General features: G+C 46.2%; 1 protein-coding gene across 6 annotated transcripts in view; it reads right to left on the bottom strand.

Moving 5' to 3' along the window:
* Positions 1 to 17642, bottom strand: part of NPRL3 (NPR3 like, GATOR1 complex subunit) — a 374812-nt gene that overhangs the window by 317842 nt on the left and 39328 nt on the right. For 5 of the 6 annotated variants that reach the window (XR_012787349.1, XM_075565267.1, XM_075565265.1 and 2 more), the window contains one exon: positions 16972 to 17053. Coding sequence is in view for 5 of the 6 variants with exons in the window: in XM_075565267.1 (XP_075421382.1) it covers positions 16972 to 17053 (82 nt within the window). In the remaining variant the exon portion in view is untranslated. The remainder of the gene's footprint in view (positions 1 to 16971; positions 17054 to 17642) is intronic. The other variant, XM_075565264.1, reaches the window with a different exon arrangement.

The following is a 17642-nucleotide window of genomic DNA, read 5'->3' on the forward strand; positions in this document are numbered from 1 at the left end:
TCGTGCAGACTGTATTCTAAGTGATCGCGCAGACTGTATTCTAAGTGATCGCGCAGACAGTATTCTAAGTGATCGCGCAGACTGTATTCTAAGTGGGAATCGCGCAGACTGTATTCTACGTGATCGTGCAGACTGTATTCTAAGTGATCGCGCAGACTGTATTCTAAGTGATCGCGCAGACTGTATTCTAAGTGATCGCGCAGACTGTATTCTAAGTGATCGCGCAGACTGTATTCTAAGTGATCGCGCAGACTGTATTCTAAGTGATCGCGCAGACTGTATCTACGTGATCGCGCAGACTGTATTCTAAGTGATCGCGCCAGACTGTATTCTAAGTGATCGCGCAGACTGTATTCTACGTGATCGCGCAGACTGTATTCTAAGTGATCGCGCAGACAGTATTCTAAGTGATCGCGCAGACTGTATTCTAAGTGATCGCGCAGACTGTATTCTACGTGATCGCGCAGACTGTATTCTAAGTGATCGCGCAGACTGTATTCTAAGTGATCGCGCAGACCGTATTCTAAGTGATCGCGCAGACTGTATTCTAAGTGATCGCGCAGACTGTATTCTAAGTGATCGCGCAGACTGTATTCTAAGTGATCGCGCAGACTGTATTCTAAGTGATCGCGCAGACTGTATTCTAAGTGATCGCGCAGACTGTATTCTAAGTGATCGCGCAGACTGTATTCTAAGTGATCGCGCAGACTGTATTCTAAGTGATCGCGCAGACTGTATTCTAAGTGATCGCGCAGACTGTATTCTAAGTGATCGCGCAGACTGTATTCTACGTGATCGCGCAGACTGTATTCTAAGTGATCGCGCAGACTGTATTCTACGTGATCGCGCAGACTGTATTCTAAGTGATCGCGCAGACTGTATTCTAAGTGATCGCGCAGACTGTATTCTAAGTGATCGCGCAGACTGTATTCTAAGTGATCGCGCAGACTGTATTCTAAGTGATCGCGCAGACTGTATTCTAAGTGATCGCGCAGACTGTATTCTAAGTGATCGCGCAGACTGTATTCTACGTGATCGCGCAGACTGTATTCTAAGTGATCGCGCAGACCGTATTCTAAGTGATCGCGCAGACTGTATTCTAAGTGATCGCGCAGACTGTATTCTAAGTGATCGCGCAGACTGTATTCTAAGTGATCGCGCAGACTGTATTCTAAGTGATCGCGCAGACTGTATTCTAAGTGATCGCGCAGACTGTATTCTAAGTGATCGCGCAGACTGTATTCTAAGTGATCGCGCAGACAGTATTCTAAGTGATCGCGCAGACTGTATTCTACGTGATCGCGCAGACTGTATTCTACGTGATCGCGCAGACTGTATTCTAAGTGATCGCGCAGACTGTATTCTAAGTGATCGCGCAGACTGTATTCTAAGTGATCGCGCAGACTGTATTCTAAGTGATCGCGCAGACTGTATTCTAAGTGATCGCGCAGACTGTATTCTAAGTGATCGCGCAGACTGTATTCTACGTGATCGCGCAGACTGTATTCTAAGTGATCGCGCAGACTGTATTCTAAGTGATCGCGCAGACTGTATTCTACGTGATCGCGCAGACTGTATTCTAAGTGATCGCGCAGACTGTATTCTAAGTGATCGCGCAGACTGTATTCTACGTGATCGCGCAGACTGTATTCTAAGTGATCGCGCAGACTGTATTCTAAGTGATCGCGCAGACTGTATTCTAAGTGATCGCGCAGACTGTATTCTAAGTGATCGCGCAGACTGTATTCTAAGTGATCGCGCAGACTGTATTCTAAGTGATCGCGCAGACTGTATTCTAAGTGATCGCGCAGACTGTATTCTAAGTGATCGCGCAGACTGTATTCTAAGTGATCGCGCAGACTGTATTCTACGTGATCGCGCAGACTGTATTCTAAGTGATCGCGCAGACAGTATTCTAAGTGATCGCGCAGACTGTATTCTAAGTGATCGCGCAGACTGTATTCTACGTGATCGCGCAGACTGTATTCTAAGTGATCGCGCAGACTGTATTCTAAGTGATCGCGCAGACAGTATTCTAAGTGATCGCTGCAGACTGTATTCTAAGTGATCGCGCAGACTGTATTCTAAGTGATCGTGCAGACTGTATTCTACGTGATCGCGCAGACTGTATTCTAAGTGATCGCGCAGACTGTATTCTACGTGATCGCGCAGACTGTATTCTAAGTGATCGCGCAGACTGTATTCTACGTGATCGCGCAGACTGTATTCTAAGTGATCGTGCAGACTGTATTCTACGTGATCGCGCAGACTGTATTCTAAGTGATCGTGCAGACTGTATTCTACGTGATCGCGCAGACTGTATTCTAAGTGATCGCGCAGACTGTATTCTAAGTGATCGCGCAGACTGTATTCTAAGTGATCGCGCAGACTGTATTCTACGTGATCGCGCAGACTGTATTCTACGTGATCGCGCAGACTGTATTCTAAGTGATCGCGCAGACTGTATTCTAAGTGATCGCGCAGACTGTATTCTACGTGATCGCGCAGACTGTATTCTAAGTGATCGCGCAGACTGTATTCTAAGTGATCGCGCAGACTGTATTCTAAGTGATCGCGCAGACTGTATTCTAAGTGATCGCGCAGACTGTATTCTACGTGATCGTGCAGGACTGTATTCTAAGTGATCGCGCAGACTGTATTCTAAGTGATCGCGCAGACAGTATTCTAAGTGATCGCGCAGACTGTATTCTAAGTGATCGCGCAGACTGTATTCTACGTGATCGTGCAGACTGTATTCTAAGTGATCGCGCAGACTGTATTCTAAGTGATCGCGCAGACTGTATTCTAAGTGATCGCGCAGACTGTATTCTAAGTGATCGCGCAGACTGTATTCTAAGTGATCGCGCAGACTGTATTCTAAGTGATCGCGCAGACTGTATTCTAGTGATCGCGCAGACTGTATTCTAAGTGATCGCGCAGACTGTATTCTAAGTGATCGCGCTGACTGTATTCTACGTGATCGCGCAGACTGTATTCTAAGTGATCGCGCAGACAGTATTCTAAGTGATCGCGCAGACTGTATTCTAAGTGATCGCGCAGACTGTATTCTACGTGATCGCGCAGACTGTATTCTAAGTGATCGCGCAGACCGTATTCTAAGTGATCGCGCAGACCGTATTCTAAGTGATCGCGCAGACTGTATTCTAAGTGATCGCGCAGACTGTATTCTAAGTGATCGCGCAGACTGTATTCTAAGTGATCGCGCAGACTGTATTCTAAGTGATCGCGCAGACTGTATTTCTAAGTGATCGCGCAGACTGTATTCTAAGTGATCGCGCAGACTGTATTCTACGTGATCGTGCAGACAGTATTCTAAGTGATCGCGCAGACTGTATTCTAAGTGATCGTGCAGACTGTATTCTAAGTGATCGCGCAGACTGTATTCTAAGTGATCGTGCAGACTGTATTCTAAGTGATCGCGCAGACTGTATTCTAAGTGATCGCGCAGACTGTATTCTACGTGATCGCGCAGACTGTATTCTAAGTGATCGCGCAGACAGTATTCTAAGTGATCGCGCAGACTGTATTCTACGTGATCGCGCAGACTGTATTCTAAGTGATCGTGTTGCAGACTGTATTCTAAGTGATCGCGCAGACTGTATTCTAAGTGATCGCTGCAGACTGTATTCTAAGTGATCGCGCAGACTGTATTCTAAGTGATCGCGCAGACTGTATTCTAAGTGATCGCGCAGACTGTACTCTAAGTGATCGCGCAGACTGTATTCTAAGTGATCGCGCAGACTGTATTCTAAGTGATCGCGCAGACTGTATTCTACGTGATCGCGCAGACGGTATTCTAAGTGATCGCGCAGACGGTATTCTAAGTGATCGCGCAGACTGTATTCTAAGTGATCGCGCAGACTGTATTCTAAGTGATCGCGCTGACTGTATTCTAAGTGATCGCGCAGACTGTATTCTAAGTGATCGCGCAGACTGTATTCTACGTGATCGCGCAGACTGTATTCTAAGTGATCGCGCAGACTGTATTCTAAGTGATCGCGCAGACTGTATTCTACGTAATCGCGCAGACTGTATTCTAAGTGATCGCGCAGACCGTATTCTAAGTGATCGCGCAGACTGTATTCTAAGTGATCGCGCAGACTGTATTCTAAGTGATCGCGCAGACAGTATTCTACGTGATCGCGCAGACTGTATTCTAAGTGATCGCGCAGACTGTATTCTAAGTGATCGCGCAGACTGTATTCTAAGTGATCGCGCAGACTGTATTCTAGAGTGATCGCGCAGACTGTATTCTAAGTGATCGCGCAGACTGTATTCTAAGTGATCGCGCAGACTGTATTCTAAGTGATCGCGCAGACAGTATTCTAAGTGATCGCGCAGACTGTATTCTACGTGATCGCGCAGACTGTATTCTACGTGATCGCGCAGACTGTATTCTAAGTGATCGCGCAGACTGTATTCTAAGTGATCGCGCAGACTGTATTCTACGTGATCGCGCAGACTGTATTCTAAGTGATCGCGCAGACTGTATTCTAAGTGATCGCGCAGACTGTATTCTAAGTGATCGCGCAGACTGTATTCTAAGTGATCGCGCAGACTGTATTCTAAGTGATCGCGCAGACTGTATTCTACGTGATCGCGCAGACGGTATTCTAAGTGATCGCGCAGACGGTATTCTAAGTGATCGCGCAGACAGTATTCTAAGTGATCGCGCAGACAGTATTCTAAGTGATCGCGCAGACTGTATTCTAAGTGATCGCGCAGACTGTATTCTAAGTGATCGCGCAGACTGTATTCTAAGTCAGCGGTGCGCAATCTGTGGGGCGCGACCCCCAGGGGGGGGCGCGAGACTGCCGACGGGGGGGCGCGGGGTTTACAGAGGCCCCGCGCGCTTCCCGAAGGCACTTAATTTAAGTGCCGGGGGAGCTGCAGGGCCTCTGTAAACCATACTTACCCGTGGCTCCGGCGGCTTCCTCCCGGCGTCGCCATGGCAACGCGACGTCAAAATGACGCTGCTAGGTCATGTGACGTCACGTTGCTATGGCAACGTGACGTCATTACGCCGGAGCGCGGGTAAGTTGGGGTTGGGGGGGGGGCGCGGAGCGAGGGGACAGCCGTCAGGGGGGCGCAGGGAAAAAAGTTTGCGCCCCCCTGTTCTAAGTGATCGCGCAGACTGTATTCTAAGTGATCGCGCAGACTGTATTCTAAGTGATCGCGCAGACAGTATTCTAAGTGATCGCGCAGACTGTATTCTAAGTGATCGCGCAGACTGTATTCTACGTGATCGCGCAGACTGTATTCTAAGTGATCGCGCAGACTGTATTCTAAGTGATCGCGCAGACAGTATTCTAAGTGATCGCGCAGACTGTATTCTAAGTGATCGCGCAGACTGTATTCTACGTGATCGCGCAGACTGTATTCTACGTGATCGCGCAGACTGTATTCTAAGTGATCGCGCAGACAGTATTCTAAGTGATCGTGCAGACTGTATTCTAAGTGATCGCGCAGACTGTATTCTACGTGATCGCGCAGACTGTATTCTACGTGATCGCGCAGGACAGTATTCTAAGTGATCGCGCAGACTGTATTCTACGTGATCGCGCAGACTGTATTCTAAGTGATCGCGCAGACTGTATTCTACGTGATCGCGCAGACTGTATTCTAAGTGATCGCGCAGACAGTATTCTAAGTGATCGTGCAGACTGTATTCTAAGTGATCGCGCAGACTGTATTCTAAGTGATCGCGCAGACTGTATTCTAAGTGATCGCGCAGACAGTATTCTACGTGATCGCGCAGACTGTATTCTAAGTGATCGCGCAGACTGTATTCTAAGTGATCGCGCAGACTGTATTCTACGTGATCGCGCAGACTGTATTCTAAGTGATCGCGCAGACTGTATTCTAAGTGATCGCGCAGACTGTATTCTAAGTGATCGCGCAGACAGTATTCTAAGTGATCGCGCAGACTGTATTCTAAGTGATCGCGCAGACTGTATTCTAAGTGATCGCGCAGACTGTATTCTACGTGATCGCGCAGACTGTATTCTAAGTGATCGCGCAGACTGTATTCTAAGTGATCGCGCAGACTGTATTCTAAGTGATCGCGCAGACTGTATTCTAAGTGATCGCGCAGACTGTATTCTACGTGATCGTGCAGACTGTATTCTAAGTGATCGCGCAGACTGTATTCTAAGTGATCGCGCAGACAGTATTCTAAGTGATCGCGCAGACTGTATTCTAAGTGATCGCGCAGACTGTATTCTACGTGATCGTGCAGACTGTATTCTAAGTGATCGCGCAGACTGTATTCTAAGTGATCGCACAGACTGTATTCTAAGTGATCGCGCAGACTGTATTCTAAGTGATCGCGCAGACTGTATTCTAAGTGATCGCGCAGACTGTATTCTACGTGATCGCGCAGACTGTATTCTAAGTGATCGCGCAGACAGTATTCTAAGTGATCGCGCAGACTGTATTCTACGTGATCGCGCAGACAGTATTCTAAGTGATCGCGCAGACTGTATTCTACGTGATCGCGCAGACTGTATTCTACGTGATCGCGCAGACGGTATTCTAAGTGATCGCGCAGACAGTATTCTAAGTGATCGCGCAGACTGTATTCTAAGTGATCGCGCAGACTGTATTCTAAGTGATCGCGCTGACTGTATTCTAAGTGATCGCGCAGACTGTATTCTAAGTGATCGCGCAGACTGTATTCTAAGTGATCGCGCAGACTGTATTCTACGTGATCGCGCAGACTGTATTCTACGTGATCGCGCAGACTGTATTCTAAGTGATCGCGCAGACTGTATTCTACGTAATCGCGCAGACTGTATTCTAAGTGATCGCGCAGACCGTATTCTAAGTGATCGCGCAGACTGTATTCTAAGTGATCGCGCAGACTGTATTCTAAGTGATCGCGCAGACAGTATTCTACGTGATCGCGCAGACTGTATTCTAAGTGATCGCGCAGACTGTATTCTAAGTGATCGCGCAGACTGTATTCTAAGTGATCGCGCAGACTGTATTCTAAGTGATCGCGCAGACTGTATTCTACGTGATCGCGCAGACTGTATTCTAAGTGATCGCGCAGACAGTATTCTAAGTGATCGCGCAGACTGTATTCTACGTGATCGCGCAGACTGTATTCTACGTGATCGCGCAGACTGTATTCTAAGTGATCGCGCAGACTGTATTCTAAGTGATCGCGCAGACTGTATTCTACGTGATCGCGCAGACTGTATTCTAAGTGATCGCGCAGACTGTATTCTAAGTGATCGCGCAGACTGTATTCTAAGTGATCGCGCAGACTGTATTCTAAGTGATCGCGCAGACTGTATTCTAAGTGATCGCGCAGACTGTATTCTACGTGATCGCGCAGACGGTATTCTAAGTGATCGCGCAGACAGTATTCTAAGTGATCGCGCAGACAGTATTCTAAGTGATCGCGCAGACAGTATTCTAAGTGATCGCGCAGACAGTATTCTAAGTGATCGCGCAGACTGTATTCTAAGTGATCGCGCAGACTGTATTCTAAGTCAGCGGTGCGCAATCTGTGGGGCGCGACCCCCAGGGGGGGCGCGAGACTGCCGACGGGGGGCGCGGGGTTTACAGAGGCCCCGCGCGCTTCCCGAAGGCACTTAATTTAAGTGCCGGGGGAGCTGCAGGGCCTCTGTAAACCATACTTACCCGTGGCTCCGGCGGCTTCCTCCCGGCGTCGCCATGGCAACGCGGCGTCAAAATGACGCTGCGAGGTCATGTGACGTCACGTTGCTATGGCAACGTGACGTCATTACGCCGGAGCGCGGGTAAGTTGGGGTTGGGGGGGGGCGCGGGAGCGAGGGGACAGCCGTCAGGGGGGCGCAGGGAAAAAAGTTTGCGCCCCCCTGTTCTAAGTGATCGCGCAGACTGTATTCTAAGTGATCGCGCAGACTGTATTCTAAGTGATCGCGCAGACAGTATTCTAAGTGATCGCGCAGACTGTATTCTAAGTGATCGCGCAGACTGTATTCTACGTGATCGCGCAGACTGTATTCTAAGTGATCGCGCAGACTGTATTCTACGTGATCGCGCAGACTGTATTCTAAGTGATCGCGCAGACAGTATTCTAAGTGATCGCGCAGACTGTATTCTAAGTGATCGCGCAGACTGTATTCTACGTGATCGCGCAGACTGTATTCTACGTGATCGCGCAGACTGTATTCTAAGTGATCGCGCAGACAGTATTCTAAGTGATTGTGCAGACTGTATTCTAAGTGATCGCGCAGACTGTATTCTACGTGATCGCGCAGACTGTATTCTACGTGATCGCGCAGACAGTATTCTAAGTGATCGCGCAGACTGTATTCTACGTGATCGCGCAGACTGTATTCTAAGTGATCGCGCAGACTGTATTCTACGTGATCGCGCAGACTGTATTCTAAGTGATCGCGCAGACAGTATTCTAAGTGATCGTGCAGACTGTATTCTAAGTGATCGCGCAGACTGTATTCTAAGTGATCGCGCAGACTGTATTCTAAGTGATCGCGCAGACTGTATTCTAAGTGATCGCGCAGACTGTATTCTAAGTGATCGCGCAGACTGTATTCTAAGTGATCGCGCAGACTGTATTCTAAGTTATCGCGCAGACAGTATTCTACGTGATCGCGCAGACTGTATTCTAAGTGATCGTGCAGACTGTATTCTAAGTGATCGCGCAGACAGTATTCTAAGTGATCGTGCAGACTGTATTCTAAGTGATCGCGCAGACTGTATTCTACGTGATCGCGCAGACTGTATTCTAAGTGATCGTGCAGACTGTATTCTAAGTGATCGTGCAGACTGTATTCTAAGTGATCGCGCAGACTGTATTCTAAGTGATCGCGCAGACTGTATTCTAAGTGATCGCGCAGACTATTCTAAGTGATCGCGCAGACTGTATTCTAAGTGATCGCGCAGACTGTATTCTAAGTGATCGCGCAGACTGTATTCTAAGTGATCGTGCAGACTGTATTCTAAGTGATCGCGCAGACTGTATTCTAAGTGATCGCGCAGACAGTATTCTAAGTGATCGCGCAGACTGTATTCTAAGTGATCGTGCAGACTGTATTCTAAGTGATCGCGCAGACTGTATTCTAAGTGATCGCGCAGACTGTATTCTAAGTGATCGTGCAGACAGTATTCTAAGTGATCGCGCAGACTGTATTCTAAGTGATCGCGCAGACTGTATTCTAAGTGATCGCGCAGACTGTATTCTAAGTGATCGCGCAGACTGTATTCTAAGTGATCGCGCAGACTGTATTCTACGTGATCGCGCAGACTGTATTCTACGTGATCGCGCAGACTGTATTCTAAGTGATCGCGCAGACTGTATTCTAAGTGATCGCGCAGACTGTATTCTACGTGATCGCGCAGACTGTATTCTAAGTGATCGCGCAGACTGTATTCTACGTGATCGCGCAGACTGTATTCTAAGTGATCGCGCAGACAGTATTCTAAGTGATCGCGCAGACTGTATTCTAAGTGATCGCGCAGACTGTATTCTACGTGATCGCGCAGACTGTATTCTACGTGATCGCGCAGACTGTATTCTAAGTGATCGCGCAGACTGTATTCTAAGTGATCGCGCAGACTGTATTCTACGTGATCGCGCAGACTGTATTCTAAGTGATCGCGCAGACTGTATTCTAAGTGATCGCGCAGACTGTATTCTAAGTGATCGCGCAGACTGTATTCTACGTGATCGCGCAGACTGTATTCTAAGTGATCGCGCAGACTGTATTCTAAGTGATCGCGCAGACAGTATTCTAAGTGATCGCGCAGACTGTATTCTAAGTGATCGCGCAGACTGTATTCTACGTGATCGTGCAGACTGTATTCTAAGTGATCGCGCAGACTGTATTCTAAGTGATCGCGCAGACTGTATTCTAAGTGATCGCGCAGACTGTATTCTAAGTGATCGCGCAGACTGTATTCTAAGTGATCGCGCAGACTGTATTCTAAGTGATCGCGCAGACTGTATTCTACGTGATCGCGCAGACTGTATTCTACGTGATCGCGCAGACTGTATTCTAAGTGATCGCGCAGACTGTATTCTAAGTGATCGCGCAGACTGTATTCTAAGTGATCGCGCTGACTGTATTCTAAGTGATCGCGCAGACTGTATTCCAAGTGATCGCGCAGACTGTATTCTAAGTGATCGCGCAGACTGTATTCTACGTGATCGCGCAGACTGTATTCTACGTGATCGCGCAGACTGTATTCTAAGTGATCGCGCAGACTGTATTCTACGTAATCGCGCAGACTGTATTCTAAGTGATCGCGCAGACCGTATTCTAAGTGATCGCGCAGACTGTATTCTAAGTGATCGCGCAGACTGTATTCTAAGTGATCGCGCAGACAGTATTCTACGTGATCGCGCAGACTGTATTCTAAGTGATCGCGCAGACTGTATTCTAAGTGATCGCGCAGACTGTATTCTACGTGATCGCGCAGACTGTATTCTAAGTGATCGCGCAGACAGTATTCTAAGTGATCGCGCAGACTGTATTCTACGTGATCGCGCAGACTGTATTCTAAGTGATCGCGCAGACTGTATTCTAAGTGATCGCGCAGACTGTATTCTACGTGATCGCGCAGACTGTATTCTAAGTGATCGCGCAGACTGTATTCTAAGTGATCGCGCAGACTGTATTCTAAGTGATCGCGCAGACTGTATTCTAAGTGATCGCGCAGACTGTATTCTAAGTGATCGCGCAGACTGTATTCTACGTGATCGCGCAGACGGTATTCTAAGTGATCGCGCAGACGGTATTCTAAGTGATCGCGCAGACGGTATTCTAAGTGATCGCGCAGACAGTATTCTAAGTGATCGCGCAGACAGTATTCTAAGTGATCGCGCAGACAGTATTCTAAGTGATCGCGCAGACTGTATTCTAAGTGATCGCGCAGACTGTATTCTAAGTGATCGCGCAGACTGTATTCTAAGTCAGCGGTGCGCAATCTGTGGGGCGCGACCCCCAGGGGGGGCGCGAGACTGCCGACGGGGGGCGCGGGGTTTACAGAGGCCCCGCGCGCTTCCCGAAGGCACTTAATTTAAGTGCCGGGGGAGCTGCAGGGCCTCTGTAAACCATACTTACCCGTGGCTCCGGCGGCTTCCTCCCGGCGTCGCCATGGCAACGCGGCGTCAAAATGACGCTGCGAGGTCATGTGACGTCACGTTGCTATGGCAACGTGACGTCATTACGCCGGAGCGCGGGTAAGTTGGGGTTGGGGGGGGGGCGCGGGAGCGAGGGGACAGCCGTCAGGGGGGCGCAGGGAAAAAAGTTTGCGCCCCCCTGTTCTAAGTGATCGCGCAGACTGTATTCTAAGTGATCGCGCAGACAGTATTCTAAGTGATCGCGCAGACTGTATTCTAAGTGATCGCGCAGACTGTATTCTACGTGATCGCGCAGACTGTATTCTAAGTGATCGCGCAGACTGTATTCTACGTGATCGCGCAGACTGTATTCTAAGTGATCGCGCAGACAGTATTCTAAGTGATCGCGCAGACTGTATTCTAAGTGATCGCGCAGACTGTATTCTACGTGATCGCGCAGACTGTATTCTACGTGATCGCGCAGACTGTATTCTAAGTGATCGCGCAGACAGTATTCTAAGTGATTGTGCAGACTGTATTCTAAGTGATCGCGCAGACTGTATTCTACGTGATCGCGCAGACTGTATTCTACGTGATCGCGCAGACAGTATTCTAAGTGATCGCGCAGACTGTATTCTACGTGATCGCGCAGACTGTATTCTAAGTGATCGCGCAGACTGTATTCTACGTGATCGCGCAGACTGTATTCTAAGTGATCGCGCAGACAGTATTCTAAGTGATCGTGCAGACTGTATTCTAAGTGATCGCGCAGACTGTATTCTAAGTGATCGCGCAGACTGTATTCTAAGTGATCGCGCAGACTGTATTCTACGTGATCGCGCAGACTGTATTCTAAGTGATCGCGCAGACTGTATTCTAAGTGATCGCGCAGACTGTATTCTAAGTTATCGCGCAGACAGTATTCTACGTGATCGCGCAGACTGTATTCTAAGTGATCGTGCAGACTGTATTCTAAGTGATCGCGCAGACAGTATTCTAAGTGATCGTGCAGACTGTATTCTAAGTGATCGCGCAGACTGTATTCTACGTGATCGCGCAGACTGTATTCTAAGTGATCGTGCAGACTGTATTCTAAGTGATCGTGCAGACTGTATTCTAAGTGATCGCGCAGACTGTATTCTAAGTGATCGCGCAGACTGTATTCTAAGTGATCGCGCAGACTATTCTAAGTGATCGCGCAGACTGTATTCTAAGTGATCGCGCAGACTGTATTCTAAGTGATCGCGCAGACTGTATTCTAAGTGATCGTGCAGACTGTATTCTAAGTGATCGCGCAGACTGTATTCTAAGTGATCGCGCAGACAGTATTCTAAGTGATCGCGCAGACTGTATTCTAAGTGATCGTGCAGACTGTATTCTAAGTGATCGCGCAGACTGTATTCTAAGTGATCGCGCAGACTGTATTCTAAGTGATCGTGCAGACAGTATTCTAAGTGATCGCGCAGACTGTATTCTAAGTGATCGCGCAGACTGTATTCTAAGTGATCGCGCAGACTGTATTCTAAGTGATCGCGCAGACTGTATTCTAAGTGATCGCGCAGACTGTATTCTACGTGATCGCGCAGACTGTATTCTAAGTGATCGCGCAGACTGTATTCTAAGTGATCGCGCAGACTGTATTCTACGTGATCGCGCAGACTGTATTCTAAGTGATCGCGCAGACTGTATTCTAAGTGATCGCGCAGACTGTATTCTAAGTGATCGCGCAGACTGTATTCTACGTGATCGCGCAGACTGTATTCTAAGTGATCGCGCAGACTGTATTCTAAGTGATCGTGCAGACAGTATTCTAAGTGATCGCGCAGACTGTATTCTAAGTGATCGCGCAGACTGTATTCTAAGTGATCACGCAGACTGTATTCTACGTGATCGCGCAGACAGTATTCTAAGTGATCGCGCAGACTGTATTCTAAGTGATCGCGCAGACTGTATTCTAAGTGATCGCGCAGACTGTATTCTAAGTGATCGTGCAGACTGTATTCTAAGTGATCGCGCAGACTGTATTCTAAGTGATCGCGCAGACTGTATTCTAAGTGATCGTGCAGACTGTATTCCAAGTGATCGCGCAGACTGTATTCTAAGTGATCGCGCAGACTGTATTCTAAGTGATCGTGCAGACAGTATTCTAAGTGATCGCGCAGACTGTATTCTAAGTGATCGCGCAGACAGTATTCTAAGTGATCGCGCAGACTGTATTCTACGTGATCACGCAGACAGTATTCTACGTGATCGCGCAGACTGTATTCTAAGTGATCGCGCAGACTGTATTCTAAGTGATCGCGCAGACTGTATTCTACGTGATCGCGCTGCAGACTGTATTCTAAGTGATCGTGCAGACTGTATTCTAAGTGATCGCGCAGACTGTATTCTAAGTGATCGTGCAGACTGTATTCTACGTGATCGCGCAGACTGTATTCTAAGTGATCACGCAGACTGTATTCTACGTGATCGCGCAGACAGTATTCTAAGTGATCGCGCAGACTGTATTCTAAGTGATCGCGCAGACTGTATTCTAAGTGATCGCGCAGACTGTATTCTAAGTGATCGCGCAGACTGTATTCTAAGTGATCGTGCAGACTGTATTCTAAGTGATCGCGCAGACTGTATTCTACGTGATCGCGCAGACTGTATTCTAAGTGATCGCGCAGACAGTATTCTAAGTGATCGTGCTGATTGAATTCACTTTGTTACATCTTACTATCTAGCGTTATATTATGTGACTACTTGATCACATGTTCCACCATGGTTTGCGCATAGATTTATGCATTTGCTTTCAGCTGGACAGTCACCCCTCTACTCAGGAGAGGTTTCATTAACCCCTCCTGTTCTTTAGGGATCACTGGGATTACTCTGCATCGGTAACACTTGCAGCATTTCTCATTTACATCTAACTTCTTGTGCGGTTTGTTTATTTAGTACCCGGTTCTCTTTTTCTTTGCCTGCCGCATATATATTTGGTCTCATTTTGTACTGATCTGGTGTAGACATGCGTTTTAAATTGGTTTTATGGTTTGTCCATTTTTCGATCTTTGACTTTTAAATAAATATTATAACGAGTTACTCTTTATACCTCTTTTGAGTGCCCCTTTTTTGGAGTTTCTGTCTCTTGGATTCTGTACTTTCTTCTGTTCTGGTTCATAGTCCTTTTTGCTCCTGGGTGCCCCGCCTATTACATTTACTTTTAGGTTTGATAGGTTATTTAATTTATTTCTTAATGGTAGTAGAGCTTTTTTTGTTTTGTTTTTCTCTCTCTCCTATATCTATAGGTATATCTGGTATCAAAAGGAACAGGACATAAGAAGTAGGTTCAGTACCTGCTAAGTAGGAACAGTTGGGTGGTACAGTAAGTATACAACAAAAGACGGGGAGCCCAATGCTATGTGGTGGGTGTCGGGGTCTGAGCTTGCTGGGAAACTGTGTGGTACAGGATGTACTGTAGCTGCAAACACAATAATAGCCTGCTTTAAAAAAAACTATACTACAGATTTCCACTAGATGGAGCTCTGATTACGTGGAAATCATTACTAATACTTAAACAGCAAGTTTGTATAAACAAAAGTACATATTATACTGTATAAGTTATGGTGGGGCTGTGAGCAGGTTACTGGCTATGCACTTCCAGGCTGTGCTGAAACACTGTGAAATGCGGCAGGCGTAAACTTATAGGGGTTCGTGTTCAAATGGACATGAAGCAAAAGGGGACACTGCTCATTTGCATATCATTTCCCAGAATCCCTGGCTGCAGTGGAAGTATTGTATGCTAAGAGATAATGGTGAAAAGCATGATTGCAGACCTATCCAAGACATGAATACACTCACAAGTGATATTTGTATTAACTATAAAAAAAAAGTAGTGTGTTTACATTTAAGGAATGAATCTATTGATGGATTAGACAGAAACCATGTTACATTAAATACAATGATTTACATTTACAGTATGCATCCGGCAAACACGAATAAAAAATAAAAAATGCAGAAATCCTAGCAATATAATGCAGCTATAGCACATTTATGTCCAGAAATATTGTTTTTTTATATTATCACATATAATATTGTATTTTATAAATTACACATTATCCTGATGTTGGAATGGTGTTTGTCCGATATGGTGCTCTTTAATCATTTAATAAATGTACAGTATGTTAATTTCTTTATATGTGATAATAGAAAACAATCTAGATGGATAATACCGGCACCTTTTTGGAAGCGTAGTAGTATTAATCTAACACATTCATGTTCAGAAATCAGTTAGAAACCTACAAAACATAGGCTCTTATGCTATAAAGAACGATTATCGGGGGCTTTTTTTGTCAATGGAGCTTCTCGTGCGATAGTGCACTTTATAGAATAAAGGACATAGACTCTGGCAGCAGATAAGAACTACTCAGCCCACTTAGATTGCCAAGATATTTGGCTGCAAAGTCACCCAATCAGAAGCTGCAATGTCATCTTATGATGTCACTGCTTTCTATTGGACACCAGAGTGAGGCGGATGCCAGTGACCATATTGTAACGCTCAAACAAAAATTATTGTGAGGAAATTGCAAAACTAAATATCCCAGGAATGGGGGATCCTAATAACTGGAAGGGGTGCAGTTCAGCACCGAGGGATCCTTTATATAAATAAATAAAAAAATATATCACACACACACACACACACACACACACACACACACACACACACACACACACACACACACACACACACACACACACACACACACACACACACACACACACACACACAGCAAAATTGCCTGTTTTCTAAGGCAGGGGCGTGCAAACTTTTCTTTATCTGTGCCCCCCTGCCTGCTTTCCCCTCCCCCTTACCTTTTCTCCGGCGTTATGGCGTAATGTACGTCGCGTTGCCATTTGATTCCTCGTCACCATGGCGATGCTTCATCAGAAGCCGCCGGCGACCAGGTAAGGGATATACATAGGCCTCACACGCTCCCCCGGCATTTCATTTAAATGTTGTGGGGAAGAGCGCGGGGCCTCTGCATGTGCTGCACCCCAGAAAATGTTGCGCCCCCCAGTTTGCGTTCCTCTGTTCTAAGGGATGATCGGGCCGACCGATGTAAATAGAAGTGGAGCTCCCTCCACTTCCGTTTAGATCAGCTAGGGGACAGTCACGACCATGTGATTCGCTACTGAAGCCATCGCATGGCCACAAATGCTGCGAAATCTCCAGCAGGGAACAGGTTCATTTTGGACATGTGCAGTTCTGGGACCTGGTGTCGGTGCTTACAGAGTGACTTCATTCAACAGATAAGTGCTGCTGTGGATCAGATCAAAAGTACCACTGTATACTGCTATCTGAGGACATTCATTTACCGACAGTGGATGTTGATCGTCCCAGTTTTACAAAGATGAACATGTATCACATTCAAAGTAACATTTTTGCTAAAATATACTATATGAGGATTTCTCATTTAGCGCTGGATGCTAAAAACTAAAGTAATACCGTATTAATAGGACACAATTTAAAAGCCTTTTCAAGAACATAAAAAAAAAAAGAAAAAAAAGACTGATCATTGTATACATATTACCGTGTTAATGCACAATTATGCTACTAAAGCCTCTAAATACAATTCTTCCGAATATTGTTTGTGCTCATGACAGCAAAATGTGCGTTGTCACATGTTATATATATACACACACACACACACACACACACACACACACACACACACACACACACACACACACACACACACAATAGTATTGCTGCTTTAGACACAGATACAGAGAAGGGCAGAACATGAATATATTCTCTTTACTAAAGACCAATATATTAAGGCTGAAAACACATCTGGATTTTTGTAATCAAGAAAAACAAACAGACCATTTACCTGTCATAAGCTTCTTTTAGGTCTCTTGCCAGTTTGCACTTTGGTAAAATATGGTGAAATGGTGACTGTGGTCCCCCGTCTGCTATATTTGTTAAAGTAAAACAGATAAATAGAGTTTATCTGCAATCATTTTTTTTTTACTGAATAAGGCTAGAAAAAGGAATTTATTGATAAAACATTACTAGCACTAGAATAGTCGAGAGATTTAGATGAAACAAGAAGCAGCACAGCAGAGTTTAATGTGTGGAAGTATTTGCTAATACAGCGACTCGTGGTTACAATGTAATGTTAGTAATATCTGCAGAGAATAGGCAGCTAACTTCTTGTAAGTCACAATGTTACAGCAGCACAAGCTTATAGGGGTCAATGTTACAGCAGCATACGCTTATAGGGGTCAATGTTACAGCAGGCATACGCTTATAGGGGTCAATGTTACAGCAGGCATACGCTTATAGGGGTCAATGTTACAGCAGGCATACGCTTATAGGGGTCAATGTTAAAATAGACAAGCAAAAGGTGACACTGTGTGCTCATTTGCATGTCATTACCCACAATCCCCGGCTGCAGTGGAAGCACTGTTTGCAAAGAGATAATAGGGAAAGCCAGGGCTGCAGACCTGTCAGACATGTGAATGTGCTCACAAGTGGTATTTTTAGTGGTATTTTTAGTTG

This window comes from Ascaphus truei, chromosome 11, assembly GCF_040206685.1.
Source record: "Ascaphus truei isolate aAscTru1 chromosome 11, aAscTru1.hap1, whole genome shotgun sequence".
Classification (NCBI taxonomy): Eukaryota; Metazoa; Chordata; class Amphibia; order Anura; family Ascaphidae; genus Ascaphus; species Ascaphus truei.